General features: G+C 39.9%; 1 protein-coding gene across 12 annotated transcripts in view; it reads right to left on the bottom strand.

The window, feature by feature from the left end:
• The window catches only part of USP6NL (USP6 N-terminal like), a 110899-nt gene that overhangs the window by 54919 nt on the left and 39260 nt on the right, over window positions 1-16720 (bottom strand). For 11 of the 12 annotated variants that reach the window (XM_014883087.2, XM_088165929.1, XM_088165932.1 and 8 more), the window contains 2 exons: window positions 4693-4766; window positions 2577-2659 (listed from right to left, as the gene is read on the bottom strand). In XM_014883087.2, coding sequence (XP_014738573.2) covers window positions 2577-2659; window positions 4693-4766 — 157 coding nt within the window. Of the gene's footprint in view, window positions 1-2576; window positions 2660-4692; window positions 4767-10994; window positions 11177-16720 lie in introns of those variants that run through there. The other variant, XM_014883084.2, reaches the window with a different exon arrangement.

The raw sequence follows: 16720 nt of genomic DNA, 5'->3' as shown, positions 1-16720 counted from the left end.
CAGCTACCGAAAATTTAAGACAATATTGGGTAAAGATGGACCTAACTCTTGTAAACAATAAATACTACATTACTTCAAATTGACCAAAGATGGCAAATACATCAACTGAGGGTCTTATAAATAGGTTAAAGTGACATATTTTACTTGAAGGGAATTCCTACATCTGTTTCCAATCACAATCCAATTTCTCTACTGTTTAATAAAAAAGCACTTTACCTCTCAGTCCTCTCTGAGGAAAACCTGAGCCCACTTCTACAGGTATGGCAGGAAGACTATAGAAGTGTTAAGTCTTCAGGGCCCTCAAGTTTACAAATTCCCAGTTTAACACACAAAGAAGGACCCTGGGACACCAGAAGAATTGCAGATCTAGACCAAAACTATTCTCGAAATGTCTCTAGCCTTGACGTTCTCCCATTTTTTACCCAGTGGCAAGTGACACATGCAGCCTGAGTGCTGCATTCCCTCAAAATTATCTTTTCTGCTCTATCAGCAATCAGCTGAACTTTGAATGCCCCTTCACAGAGCCCAGGAAAGCTGCAAACAGGACACAGACAAGGAGAAAAACTACTGATAGTAATCAAAGCCTATTGTACTTGAGAAAACAAACCCTAACTTTGTATCAGGTTGCTCACACCTAGCACCTTTCTGATACAAAAGACACCTCTTAGTATTTTAAGATGTCAATATAAACAAGATTACAAATCCCTGTAGACCTTAACTACCAAACGCTTTAGGCTTGGTACTGCCCTTAGATTTTGTCTTCAATGTGCATCAGCCTGTTTGCTAATTTACACTGTAAACACTCGAGAGGCTCTCAGGATAAACTTTTGAGGTTTTTGGTACATCCTGCTGCATTTCAAACTCTCATGGAACAGGAGTTTCAGACACAGCAGGCTCAGTATGACAGCACACATGACCCAGACCACACTTTAAAATCTATAGTGCAATATAAATTGTCATTTCAGGACAAGACAGTTGATACGTTTATCTTAATTCTATTTCTTCTATTAGGAGAGATTTTGCTTCTCAGGAAAATAAAAACATCATTTACAAGACATTGAATTTGTCTTAAACAATCATAAAGCAGCCTTGAGAGCACTCCCAGGTGAAAGCTGCCCTGTACCAAGACATGGATAAGCTACAAATAGGCACAATTAGTAAGAGATTATCTGCACACACTGTTATCCTGTGCAGTCTTTATCTAATTTAAATCTTTCAGCTTTCATCCCTTGAAGTAGACTGTATAGAGAATTAATTCTGCATTGGTGAGTAAAGATGTTCCTGGGCAGGAGGTCTGGGGTTATGACTGAACAGCAGCAGAAAGGGGAGAGGACTTGAGCAACAATCTTCTACTCTAACACATAAAAATGAAAGTATCACAATACAAGTAACAGGAAAAGTTCAAGAGTTCACAAGGATATCAAAGTCAGAGGTGAACCCTGCAGTGGCTTCCATTACTTCAGCCCCAGAAATAAAATAATTCTGACATCCATTCTCCATTAGGAATGCTACAACTGCAGGCACGTGGTGCTGCAGCTGGGGTTTACCAACACAAGAACCTCTTTGTGTACAACAGATCTCTTTGAATGTCACACATCAAATTAACTCACCCCAATGCAGCACAAGCAATCTGCAGGTAAAGGTGACTTAACTAACAGCTTGTAAAAACATTGCAAAAAGGAAGGGAAAAAAGAGAAAAAGTCCCCCCAAAAACAGAACATACACATCTCCCTTCACGATACTATGAATTACATTGGTATTACTAAGTTTTCCAATTATCACTGATTTTTCTGGATTTAAACTGCATTTCATATATTAAAACAAAAATGCCAAACACCAAGAACCTCAGAGAGTCCACATATCATCAAAAGTAGCAAGTCAGCTTGTGTTCAGTTTTGGCAAGCTGGATATTTACATCTGCCAACCACAAAAGTCCTAATACAATTTAATACTCTAATCTTCTATTTGCCAAAAAGAAACAGATTATGTTACAAAGGAGGCACCTGTAGGGGAACTACATCTGGACTCTGGCATTTTCTGACTTAAAGTTGATTAGGTCCCAAAACAGCAAAGATTTCAGTAAGGTTAAAAAATATATGAAGCCAAAAGATACTAATCTTTGATGGACTGAGATACACTGTTGCTCATACACAACCATTGAGTAACCTTAATGTGTTCAGATCTTTTTAAAATTAAACATTTTAGAAAAATTTTTATAAATTTTTCGAAGAACTTCAAGATTGTTTACATCTAACTAAGTTATTCACAACAAAAATTTATCTGCAATTCAGCTTGAAATATGTTTTTTGTAGACTATTAATTTTCATTTCCCAATAAAATATTTTAAAACATTTCACTCTCTATGCAAGATCAAATTACAGAAATAAAAACCCAGACAGAAACCGAATTGAAAAGCACAGTGAAAGATTAGCCAGCAGTAACACTTACACAGCAGTTTCCAAAATATCTATTAAAGGCATAATAATACTTTCACCAAATAGGTAATACAATAAAGAGCCTGAATATTAATAGTAGCAAACTTTTAATCTAATTTTCCTTACAATCTTGCTACTTACTGTAAAAACCCAAATCTATCTGTGACTTTGTAAAGACGGTAGTCAGCATCTTCCCACGGTTCAATCTGAGCACCCTCTCGTCCCTAAGGGGAAAGGAAAATATAAAAAGTCAAATTATATTTTACGACTCAATAAATATAGACACATAAGAGAGCATTCAAGCATTGAAAGCATAACCTTTGGGACACTTTGGGACATGGTGGCAGGAGGTTAGAGGAGGGGGAGGAGAACACCAGTCCTAAACTAAGTAGCCAAGAAAAAGGAGAGCAGAACACCTATCCCAGCCCTTACCAACAGTATTTTCATCACAGGAAATCTCTTTTGGTCACTGCTGTACACAAAATACATTTCAACCAGAGTCACAGTAATCCCACACCTGTTGTTAAACTCCACAATAATCCATCAAGGTCCCCAGAGTGCCCTCTACTCGTTTCATTTCCCAAGTCCGTCTTTCCTGCACAATCACCTGCAAGAGCATACACTGCAGACAGTCCTGAGTTAATGTCCATGCTGACTTGCAGCAGCTGTCAAACAATGCAGCACTGAGTTTCCCCTCAATTACACATTCATTCATGTCCCATTCTTCCTCTCCAAATGCCAGGCTTGCAAAAGGCTTGCAGAAGTTTAACTACATTTCAACTCTATTTACTTCTGGTATGGGCTATGCACAGATTACTGGCTATGAAATCATGCCAGCACTCAGAACATGAAGTCTGTGGGGTTTGTGTGGCCTGGTTTTAGTAGCAGGGGGCTCCAGGGGTGGTTTCTCTGAGAAGCTGCTGGAAGCTTCCCCCACATCCAACAGAGACAAAGGCAGCCAGCTCCAGTAATGACCTGCCACTGGCCCTGGCCCAGGCCACACTGGAGCAGGTTTGGTGGCAGGACTTGTGACCCCATGGGGGACCCATGCTGGAGCACCTGTGCCTGAAGGACTGACCCTGATGCAAGCACCAATGCTGGAGCAGCCCATGGGAAGAGGAGAACTTCAGCCTGTGGGAGGGACTCCACAATGGAAAAAGGGAAGAGTTGAAGAAGTCAAACCCCCAAGCAGGAAAGAGTCACACAGACAACATGGGATGAACTGCCCATAACCCCATTCCCCATCCTCCTGCTCTGCTCAGGTGGAAGAGGGAGGTAGAGAAAACAGGGAGCAAAGCTAAGTCCAGGAAGAAGGGACGGCTGGGGAAAAAATGTTTTAGATCTAGTTTTGATTTTTTTATTGTCCTACTCTGCTTTGATTGGTAATAAATTAAACAGATTACCTCAACTCACATCTGCTTTACCTACAACAGGCATTGGTGAAGAATCCCTCCCTGCCTTTATCCCAACTCCTGAGCCTTTTGTTGTATTTTCTCTGCCCTGCCCAGCTCAGGATGGCAGTGACTGAACAGCTTTGCAGAGCACCTGGTGACAGCCTGCCACACACAAGCAGGTTTTCCTTATTCTAAGGTGAGCCACTCGTTTACTGCACACCATGCAAACCACCAGTAAGTCTGGCACATAAAATATTTCATGAACTCTACAAACAAGGCTATTGCTCTATACTCCAATGACACTTAAAAAGTTCCTAAGTGCTACAAAAATATCTGACTACTGTATAAGCATTCTAGGCATACTCTGTGCCAGGCTTTTCCTGACAAGGGGTCCAAGAACAAACATGGCATGACCAGGGCATTTCTTTCGTTTCCCACAACAATATCAGAAACAATACAGGTCAGTCATCTTTTACTTTTTCTGCTATGATTTCAGTGTTTGTACTACCATAACCAAAGATTGAATAAATAAAAAGTAAAATGAAAGTCCTTCTGATCTCACAGTTACACTGAGCATCCTTAAACATCCCACTTCTACTTCTACTTCAATACACTCCCTGAAATAGTCCCAAAGTAACTTGCTATGCACCTGAAAAATGAGTTGATTGAGTCATTATCCAGAATTACCCCTGTGGAGGGAGAGTTTAATTCACCCAGAGGCCAGTGTATCATTAAACATGAGATTAGTACTCAACAGAGTATTTTAAACAACAGGTAGCTGGAATCATGATTCAGTTTTTAAACAGACATATTACTAAGATTCATTATAAAATGTCTTTTAAATTACTAAAAAGTTCACTTACTCTGTCATACTTGGCAACTATCTCTGCTCGTTCCTGGGCAAGTTTGATAGCAGCATCCTGCTCAGCATCTGCACCTGTAGAGGAATTAAAATAATGCTGTTCAGATTTTCTCCCTTGTGAAAAAAGAATTGCAGCCAAATAGTTGGGAAATCAACTTCAGGGAGCCTACTTGAATGGAGAAATGCCAAAACTATTGTGTCAAAGAAAAATATGACCTTAGTGTATGTCTTGAATACTGCTCAAAGCAAAGTACAGTTACTGCACAGTATCTTAATAGCTGGGTTTAGAATATTTCTGATTTTCCACCAATGTAGATATTAAATACAGTAAAAAATTAATTCTGCACAACCCTCTAACTGAAAGACTGAAGAAAGTACTAAAGACCACTAATTTGCTATTCCACAAACATTCTAGTAGTCAAAGAAAGCTGAAACATTCACTACTGGCTTAAAACAGAATTGTGAGGCATTTACAGGATTTGAAGAGATATTGGAATATTGAAGAAATACTGCATGGCTTCTTAGAAATTGCCCAAACTTATTTCTCAGAAAACAGGGAAGGATGTTGTTCACAGTGTCAGAACTGCAACTCGGGTAACCCAGAGCTGGAATAAGTGTAAGGATATGACAACAGGAAGGTTGACAGCAAGAAAAAAAAAAACAGTGTGTGAGTAAGCATTGGACATGAGGACACTGCAGATGCAGCATTTACTACGTGAGTGGAGTTCAAGTTTTGCTCAGTCCTGTTCCCTGAGCAGAAATCATCTCTAGGACATGGACAGGAACAGAGAGCACCAAGAAAGGAAAAGTTGCTATCTGGAATATCCAACAACAGAACATACTTCAATATCCCAAATATAATTATATCAAATCAATGAAGTAAATCAGCTTTAATTAACAATTTTGTGAAAGATTCAAGAGTTGAATTATTTTGATTATTAAAAAGCAATGAACTTCAGATAAAGAAAGGCTTGAAAAAGGTTTAAAATATATTTCAATCTAGCACTGTTATAAAAATAACTTCAGGCATGTGGGGTTTTTTCACTATCTAGTTCATGGCAACATAATGAACTTCAGGAATTGTACATACCAACCATCTGGGCCATGAAATAGAAAAACAGATCAGATATTACAGTTTTCTATCATATGACATTAACTCAATTATTCGTTCAAACTTAGTGTTTCTTTAATAAAGGTTACCTACATATTTTTCAACATTTAGACAAGAAGTTGTGCCAAGGTGGCCCTCTAAGCCATCTGTTAGAGATTTAACATGTTCTCTGCTTGTTTTCACTCCACCTTTCTTCAGGGGAACCCTAAGAGAACCTCAGAATGACCCAGCACAGACACAAGCAGCAGCATTCAGACAACAGCACTGCTTGTCCCAAGCTTCCCCTAAGGGAAAGTCTGGCTGCTTCTTCAAAGCCTTCACTTATGATCCCCAGAAGACACACTTGGTTACCCTCACCTGCCCCCCTTTGTTACCATCATTTGCTAATCATATTACTCCTGTTTATTAAGAATACATAGAGCTCTGTCATTCTTTCCAGTGTGCAGCAGAACCAGCACACATATATTTACACAGTTATTTGAGGGAGAAAAAAAAAATAAATAATCCAATCTGCTGTATTTGGAAGCCTCACATCTCTAAGCTGCAACACTGACAAATTGTTTCCTTCTTGTAAGATGAGGGGTGAGTAGAATCATTTCATATTGCTCAGACTCTGGTGTGTCCAAGCAGGGCAATGCTCCTCCTGTGCCTTCAGGTGCTGGATCCACCTTTATTCCTAAGCCAAAAGAGGACTCAAGACACAGAGCAGTTGGGTCTCAGGTTTCCTTTTCTCTGGCACAGCTTTAGAGCCATTGCAGGGCTCTGTTATCCTGGCTGCCCATGTGAGCTCTGAGCAAGACACATCTCAGCCTTGTCACACCCAAGGGCACAGGCACAACTTCACAGCACTGCCAGGGCACCCCTGCACAATTACAACAATGTGGTTCCTAATCTTTACTGGCTGCCACAGCGTGTCTGCTGAACTGACAATGTCCACTAAAGCTACCACACCAACACTGACAAAAAGCAGTGGATGAACCCTGGTTTTACTTTCAAAGTGAGAAGATAAAGGAATTGTAACCAAAATTAAATTGTGTTTCCTTCTGTAAGACAGATCTGTGCTTACAGCAAGTCTTTACAGAAGACCAATTATAGGTTTTTAAAAAGCAAACTTTTAACCTCCTTAGAAACCTGACATTCCTTCAGCAACTTCAAGAACTGCTTGACCCTAATATCCACTTCTCCAATGCACAGCTGTAGGGAAAAGCTCCCTTGTGTAAAGTACACCTGCTGCTGAGCTTCAAGAAATAGGTAAAAAGTCCTATCACTAATTTCCAAGTAGAAGAGATTAGATTTAATTCGAGAAAGAGTGTGGCTAAATATAAGCAGACAATATTGTAATACACAGTGGTCAGTACATTCACACAGTATGTAGTTGATACATTGTTTAAACAGAACTAAAAATTGTTTCCATTTTTATTTTAAAATGTGCTCAAAAGGACATAGATCTTCAAAAACACAGAGTAACAATGTAAGCTGAAAAAAGTTCAAACCTTTGCTTAAAAGAATGCCAAACTGTATTTGCACCAGAAAGCAACTTCCTGATTTATGCTGAAAACGTGGCCATGGCTTACCATCCCTTCCTCTGCATATGCAATGTGTGAATCAAAGTTTGGCATGTTCTGTGTCTCATGACAATTCAATTACATTCAGTGTGTAAATTATCATATTCATTGCTTTTAAAGTAATCCTCTTTGCTTTCTGCCAGAATCATCTTAACCTTCCAGCTGCACTGAGATAGTTCAATGTTTCATTAATCTGTCAATACTGAAAACCCAGAAAACAGCTTGAGATGGGGGCAAGAGGTTTTATTTTGGGAGATAAGCATTAAACATAACTTTTCTTATAAGAGGAAATATTTCAATATATCCAACTTAGAAATTACACACTCATTCCTGATAATGTAAAAGCTAAATATGGGAATAAGAAAAATTCTTCAGCACAAAAATACATCACTATGAAATGGAAAACAAATAACTGGAATTCTAAAGTCTTATCAGTTTTGTTCAGTGTTATCTCAGTGAAAGCAGTTAAAGATATGATACGAGTGTGATTAAATTTACTAATTAAAAGTTAGCATTACATATTATACAGGAAACAATGCCATCTCAAATGAGATCGACAAGATAAAGTCAATTAAGTAGTACAGGGAGCTGATTTCAACTAAAAAATACAAGCAATGACCTGATGATAAATTCTGTCAATGATGGCATGTTAAACAGCACTTTCATGTCCCCCCAAAACCAGTCAGGCTAACAAGGCACAAGCAGCATGGCTAAAATCCTGCTCAGCCTCAATCACAGAATGACAGGTTGGAAGGGACCTCAAGGACATCTAGTCCAAGCTTTCTTGGCAAAAGCACAGTCTAGACAAGACAGTCCAGCACCCTGTTCAGCTGAATCTTAGTGTCCAGTCTTGGGGAATCCACCACTGCCCTTATTATTCCAATTATTATTGGAATATTATTCCAATGGCTGTTCTCACTGTGAAAATTTCAAAGTGTCCTGAATCTCCTCAGGAGTAACACACATAATGCAAACTAAAAATATATAACAGAATGTTCTATTAATGAATGCTAAACTATGTGGAAGAGACTAACTACCATAAGTGACATTTAACAGCGAAACAACAGATCCAAGTAAAAATAAACACTAGCAAAGAAAAAATAAGGTTGTGGCCTGCAAACAGATGTAAAAATTAGATTCTGAATTTCACTAAAACTTCTCAAGGATAGAGATTGTTGCAAGAAATGGAGCTATGGTTTGATGATCCAATGAAACTAAAAAAAAAAAAATCCTGCCTTGCTCTTGCTTTTATACCATCTTCTCTCTTCTGTTCCACATGGAGGAAGAGTAGCTGTAGATGTAGTCATCTACAGATACCAGAGAATCTTGATCCAAGAACCCCCTATAATCCACCTAAACATATATTTTAAGGTGGGGGTAGAGAGAAGTAGGGGGAAAAAGAATTTACAATAATGTAATTTAGTACTTATTTAAATCACTGAGCTAAACACTGAGGATCCCTCTTGCAGTCCCTGCAGTAGCTCAGTTTTCCACAATAAAGGAGAGGGAACTGGCAGCACTATCCCTTATGTTTCCAGCAGTAAAAAAGGAGCTGAACAGCCTGTGACAGCCTGGCAGCAGCTCAGCTGCTCCTGCTTGGGGTGACTAACACAGAGCCCATAGTTACACCTGGCTTTCATCACAGCCTGGCAGAACTGAGCTGCTGCTGAGGGAGGTATGGCCAGAAGACAGCAAAACATTGGTCTTTCCCACAAAAAGAAAAGCTGCTGCTCTACAAGGTTTGCTAAGTACCTGTATTTTGTTTGTCTAATCCTGCATGGCTTCTAATCCTGTTCAGCTACACTACTGCAAACCAGTAAGGCAGAGCCTTTTTTAAAGTGATCTCCATGTGCAATCCACTGAGCTCGCATCTCTAGTCCCTACAAAAGTAGTCATAACAACTTATAGGAATGGTCTTTGGGGTTACTCAAACTCACTAGTGCTGTTCTCTCTGAAAGAGCCTAAAAAATGACTAGGCTGTACCTCACCTGTCAAAGGTAACAACCATGGAGTAGCTGCCTCATGAAGGTTGTATGAAATGAGTGCCACTGAGAGCCTCAGTGAGTTCCTTACACGGAAGGATTAGTAGGTACAAGATACATTGCAGTGCTCATGCATCAGCAGCAGTATAATAAACTGCCTCTTACAGATGTGCCATAAATTGAAGAAGAATCACAGATTTGTTTAGGTTGGAAGACTTTTAAGATCACTGAGTACAACCATTAACCCATCACTGTCAAGCCCACCACTAAACCATACCCCCAGGCGCTTTTAAATACCTCAAGGGATGGTGACTCCACCACTTCCCTAGGCAGCCTATTTCCAGTGCTTTTGGGAAATTAATTTTTTCCTAATACCCAATCTAAACCACTCCAATGCACCTTGAAGTCGTTTCATCTCATTCTGTCATTTGTTACCTTCGAGAAGAGGCCAGCCCCGGCCTGGCTACACCCTCCTGTCAGGGAGCTGTAGAGAGACAGAAGTTTCCCCCTTGAGCCTCCTTTTCTCCAGGATAAACACCCCCAGCTCCCTCAGTCACTCTCCATAGGACCTGTGCTCCAGACCCTCTCACAGCTCCATTCCCTTTTCTGGACACACTCCAGCACCTCAATGTCCTTCTTGTCACAAGGGGGCCAAAAACTGATCCCAGAATTCGAGGTGTGGCCTCATCAGTGTTGAGAACAGGGGGACAACCACAGCCCTGCTCCTGCTGGCCACACCATTTCTGGTACAGGCCAGGATGCCATTGGCCTTCCTGGCCACACGCTGGCTCAGGCTCACCCACTGTGGACCAGCACCCTCACAAGCCTCACAATGTCTCTTTCCATGGGGCTGAGACACAATATACCAAGAGCATAAAGTGTAACTTTATCCCAAATTCTGAAAAGTGAGTTCTTCCTTTTTTGTCCTTTAACCCACCATCATCGTCTCTCCAACAGCAGAGCACTCTGAAAACCCCAAAAGAATTGAAAATGTTAATTTGTTTCCCATGACTTTACTAAAATCCTTGCTTGCTTGCACATTACACATCCCACTGCTCAAAGAGCTGCACTGGCACAAATTCCTGTCTGCAGGCACTACCACCAGCTGCTACACATCTACACATTCAAAGGACATATCAGAGCAATAAACAAAGTCTCTGGTCATAGCAGCAAGTCCCTTAAATACTCAGGCTGTTTATTTTCCTTCCAGTTCATTCCCATCAACAACAAAATAAAAGCCATGACGTACACTTAATAGTATTTTGTTTTGGGTACACAATGTTCAAAAGGAAGAATCTTGGTAAATACCTGCACATCAGTACTAAACCTGCTCTGAACAAAAAGGATTAAGCATTATTTATTATACTTTCTCTTCATGCAGAGAGAACTTCTAACACAGAGAACAACTTTTAACATAAAATGAACTAGTTAGTTAGAAAAACAATCCCTTTTGCATAGCAACACTTTCTCTGAAATACATATTTCCAGAAGTTAATTGAGCTAGATTTCTTCCACCATTAAACATTCCTTAAATATTATTAAGTATTTAAAATTCAGTTATCACTAATTTGAAATGAGAGAGAAGTAAAACAGCACAATATAAACAATTAAAGACCAGTACATAAAATATTACACAACACTTTACCAGTCTTTAGACTGCCATTTTCATTTTCTTCCAAGTCCTTGTAGAGCTCTGTTTTAGTCTTCATGAAGTAAATCTGTTTGCTTCTAGACCATATTCTAAACCAGTGTTTCTCAAAAATGACCAAGGGAAAAGTTCTCCTCCTCCACTTGCTGCATTTGTTCCACACAACTGAGCCACTTGACACGTGCTCCTTTTTCCAGACACAGCCCCTCTACAGCTCCAGGAGCTGCAGAGGCTGGAACAAAGATGCCATTTGTTAATGCCAAGTGTCACGAAGGCACCACGCTGGTGTTCTCCAGCCCAGCCCACAGCCCTGCATTCCAGCTCATAATAAACAAAAGAATTTGAACAAACAGCCTCAGAGGCCAGGGCTCCTGTAACACATCACTGTTATACTCTCGGGCAAAAATTCTTACTGGTGTTTTCCAAGTGCTGCAGGAAAAGCATCTTACTGAAAGGACTTACTTGAAATGGGGCTTGAAGTACCCTCTTTCTGGCTTATTACATAAGAAACCACAAATTTAGGTCACTCTAAAAACACAGTTCAGATTTCTGCAACAGGTATCCCTACTTAAAGGATGGATATTTTACATATTTTCTGATCAAAACTCCTTTACTGTTCAAGATATCTTGGGGACTTGAAATACCTAGGATAGCAGGAGTTACAACAACATTTTTGTTGATAAATGTACAGAAATTCAGGAGTAAAACCTGAAAACCAGATCACCACACCAAATATCTCATCACAAACACACGAAGCCATTCTCCTGCCCAGACTTTAGTCCTCACACAGCCTCTATTCTGCTGCTGTGAGATGCCTGCAGCCAGGAACCAGCCAATTCCATATCCTAACCTAAGCAAGTCAGGGCACACACACTACCAGACACTTTCTGTAGGCACTTGAAAGACGACCAGTGGCACTGGCACAGGTTACCCAGGGGAGCTGTGGAATCTCTCTCCATCCTTGGAGATGTTCCTAAGCTGTCTGGATGTGGTCCTGGGCAACCAGCTCTGCACAGCCCTGCTTGAGCACAGGGTTGGACCACATAGGTCTCTTCCAGCCTCAACCCTTTTGTGGTTTTCTTGTGGTTTTAACACTCAGAGAAGTGCTAAAATGCCAGGAACAGGAGATCTGATCAAGTGTGTTGGACTATTCTTTTTTCCCCAGAGACTGAAAAAAGAACAGTTCCTTCAATTGTTTTAACCTTCCTCCCCATATCGTCTGGCAGAGCCTGGAAATGAGCAGCAGCTCCTTTGTCTTTAGCACTGATTACTGCTCATGGATCCCACCCAAGCCCAGGTGTCAATAGTTTAGTCTCTGGAATCACTATGAGTTTAGACTAAGCCAGTGCCATGTCCACTACCAGGCACATTTCCCTCAAAAGCAGCATTTTCTTACTGCTGACACACACAACAGCAATCCTCTTGCTACACAGAAATAATCTTCTACTTCACACATAACAGAACTACTGAACTGAAACCAGCTACTTTCTGTTTCCTTATCTGTAAGCATTTTTGTGGTCAGGATAAAAAGAACTCACACAAAGAACACAAGCTTTTGTCCCAGGTTAACTCTCTCACCCCTTCACCACTTGAAAACAACTTGCTTTTTAATATCACTGCTGCTCTTCTACCACACACCAATCTCAGGCACCAAAAAACCATATTACTGACACACACACACATATATATAGTATAGATATACTAGAGATAGCTATAGTGATACTTCTGTCTCTTAAGTTTAGCATGTCTGGTTTTGTAGGTATTTTTCAAGTAGAAAAATACAGAAAAAGGGTAAGATTTTGGCTTAACTGAAATTTCTCTCTATTCCAAAGAAAATAAAATCTAAAAGAGTAAAATTCTTCGTAAAATCAATATATTGCATGGTGCTCTGCACTAAAAAAAAAATACCATTGCAGCAGCAAAACACATGCGCCCTCTTCCTCTTAATAATCAGCATTCAGAGTAGACACTATTGCAGTTTTACAGCATGAGGAGCAATGAGTGAAAAATATGAAAGTAAAGATTTAACTTCCCTGAAGAAATTTGACTGAACTATCATCTTAATAAAAAAACAAGTTTCACTTGTCACAGGTAGACCTCTTGCAGTTTTGCAAAATCCCCTATGAGACATTGCACATTCACCAATGGAAAATGGTCACTTTGGAAATTAGAAGAATTAACTGCTACTAAAAACCCTCTCAAATCAATTTTGAAGTGATCCCCAAAGGACTCAAAGCAAGAGCTTTGAGGAAAATCAAGGCAGCCCTGCTAAGTGATATTCCACAGAGGAAGCCTATGTCAAAACATGAAATGTGAATTTAGGAGTCTGTGTATTGCATAGAATTTAAACTAAATATCTTGGTTTTGAGCAACAATGGATTAAAGGGCTTACAGAAACTCTACCAATATTAATCAATTACTGCAATATGCCTATCATTTTATTTTTAATAACATAGCCTTACTAACACTTTTAGTTAATGAAGCAATGAAAGCACAAAACTCAGAATAAAACAGAAAACGAATATACTCTAATAAAATACAACTTGGCCATTTAATTAGTCCTAATTTGCAATCTGTTTTTCTGTTTGGTTCATGTAAATAGCTACACCTTAAAATTAGATCACTCCATCAGCAATGCCTACACCTAACCAGCTGGAAGCTGCAGTTGGAATGCTCATGTCATCACCTCTCTACTGAGCCTTATGAAAGTTCCCACAAGGGTTACAAAGTGGAGTGACAAGATCTGGCAGGGTTCTACTGTAATTCCATTTTACAAAGTGTTGTGTACAGTCATGAGCCAGAAGATAATTAATTTGCTGAAGGTTAACATAATCAGTTGCAAAGCCAGAAGAAACCATACTTGCCAATTTTCAACAAGCTACACTGGGAAGAGTAAACCCAATTTTGAAAAATGCTCCTTTCTTCAAGGAACAAGAGGACAAAACCAACACACAACCCCACCCTTCTGCCCAGACCTCTGCCAACACAACCTGAAACATTTATGGCAGCTTTTAATAGACTTAAATGTAAAAACTCAGGCTGGGTATAATTTGGGGCTTGCCAGTATGTAAAGACTGGTCTGACTTGTGCCACAACTAGCTCATGTCTTATGTCTAAGCTTAACTCATCCTTTGTTCTTCTCTTCCCAAGGGTGTAGTAGGTATTTGGCCTTTCCATCACAGCTTTTCTCTTTCCTCAGTGTTATGAAAAGAGCAGGATTGTGGCCACAAAGAAGTGGTCACTCACCTTCAGGAGATGCAAACACTGCTGAGCTCAGCCATGCCAGCCCTCCGAGCAGCTGTTCCAGGGGTGATGGGAGCAGATCTGCATCCTGCTGTTCCAGGGACACAGTGAGCCTTGTGTGTGGAACATGTTAGAGCCCAGCAGCCATGGAACAACAGACACACAGCCTTCATGGAAAACACAGGAGGTTTTCTACTACATGCAAATCATTTTATGGTCTTCCACCGAAAGATTACATTTCTTAGAACTCCTACTGTGGCTAGAACAGATCCCACTGTAACATATAATCTGTTTCATCTACAGCTCATGAGTATTACTCCCACACTCCCCCTGAAATCCATGACCTTTCCCAGCACTAACCCTAGCCTTTACAATTATGTCTTAATAAAATATGCTGCAAATCATCTGCTGCATTATATGGTAAGATCAGACACTTGACCTCAAAAGCAGTATTGACAGATGAAAAGCAGAAATATTTCAGCAATTTTACCCTCAACCTAATATAAGTCAAGGCATCCTTTTACACCAGTGGCTTTTCAGGTACTGGTGATGATTTTATAAGCAAATTTAGCTGAAAATGCCTTTTTTTTTTTTTTTAATATCTTGTACTTTAAAAGTAAATTATGACTGCAGTTCCCAGAGGCTTTTGAGACCTAAAATATCCCTTCTGTACACTGACACTGCTTATACTTCTTTTAACCATGACAGGCTACTAAACACACAAGCAAAACCATCTTTCAGCAAGACTGAACACAGCAGTTCTCTGCAATAAATTTCTTCTTTGCGTTTCCAATGCCATATATCAGGATACACCAGTAACATAAATCAAAAGAACAATAAAAAATTCTCTGAAACATTGACATTATTTCCAACATAGTTTCAGATTTCCTGTTTTGAACATCATAATTAGTGGTAGAATATGAATGTTTTCACAGCACTAAGATTTGCAGTATCAATTTAAGAGTAAAATGGTTCTAATACTTTCAATTCTGACACAAAGTAGAACATTTCATAACAAGAGCTATGCTTCCCACGTTAACAGATTATATTTAAGTAGTCAGTTGCCACACTGCACTAATTACTGTAAGTCTTCCGATTAATCATTTTTCTCTCTGCATTAGTCAAAATTAATGAAGCAAACAATAATTATATTTTTAAATTCAGCGTTAATTATGTGAAGTCTATTCCCAGTTTAAAACATCACCAAGACAACACTCACACAGACTCTGGATGAAGTTTTATAAAAGAGGGCAGTTCTTAATTTCTGAGCAAGCTTGTTTATTTCTTCTGTAGGGCTAGAGAAAGTACAACAGGTCTCTATGTTTTATTTATGTTGGTATCATTTTATACTGGCTCAAATAAAGAGATTTGTTCTTCTACACAGACTGGCTTTGAATACACTGACATACCCACAGTCCAGCTCATCATTTAATTACACAGCCGATTTAACTGATTACAACGGGAAGAAAAGGAGGGTTTGTTTTTGTAATAGATGCTATTCTGCCACTTAACAAGACTAAAGAGCTCCAAGCCAGCTCAGAAAAACCCTGGCTCTGACAAAGTGGCAGGAGTAGAACTTGGACAGCACCATGGGGATGCAGCAGCAGCAGCTCCCTGACCTGCCCAGCGCCCCCAGGATCAGGGCTGGCACTGAGCGGCTGCTCAGCTCAACAGGCACTGCCCAAACCTCCCTGGCCCACTTTTACTCCCCACTGCACACGTACTACCAGCCTTTGACTTTCCTGCCTTCTCCTTGAAGAGAGAATATGAAATGCAAAAGGATGAGTCCTTGCCCAAAAGTGTGAGAAAACCTCCCTGCAGCCTCTGTTCACACCTGAACTTGAGCCTCCCAGGTGCTACTGCTCTGCCTCTGCACTGGGAGACCTCAGCATCCATTCTTCAAGCTTTAAGTTCAGTTTCAGCCCAATACACAACAGGAAAATAAAATCTTAACTATTGTGAAAGTTGTGGCAGGATGAAAAACCATTTCTCACTTTATTCCAGCAACAGCAAGTTACACGAGTGACACCAGATACTACAGGCTGCTAACAGACCATTGTGATCCACACCAGAGCGTGGATCTCAGGCATCCCTCCATCAACCATTGGGATACACTGAAGGAACAACCAAAAACCACACTAACAGTAAATGGAGCTGCAAGACCCTTCTCTGCACAACTTTAATCTTAACATACTTAAAGCATTTCACAAAAGAAACCCAAACACTACAACTCAGTTCACTGTAGCTGAACAGCTTTCTTAAGTTACTCTGTCTCTGAGCTATTCATCTTTGAGCAGATAAACATTTTAACTGCAGTAATAACACCTTAAGTACAAATAGGATCCTCTAAGGGAATCCTCTGAAATATCTGAATGACACCATGAAGCTTGCATGATAGTAAACCTCTTGGTGGCTCTGTGATAAGTTTGAGTAAGTGCACAGAAAGGCAAATTTAGGTACCCGCCTGCTTGTATCAGTCA

Source organism: Sturnus vulgaris, chromosome 5 (genome assembly GCF_052056855.1).
Source record: "Sturnus vulgaris isolate bStuVul1 chromosome 5, bStuVul1.hap1, whole genome shotgun sequence".
Lineage (NCBI taxonomy): Eukaryota > Metazoa > Chordata > Aves > Passeriformes > Sturnidae > Sturnus > Sturnus vulgaris.
The sequence above is the reverse complement of the archived record's forward strand: the minus strand, read 5'-3'. Positions and strand labels throughout refer to the sequence as shown.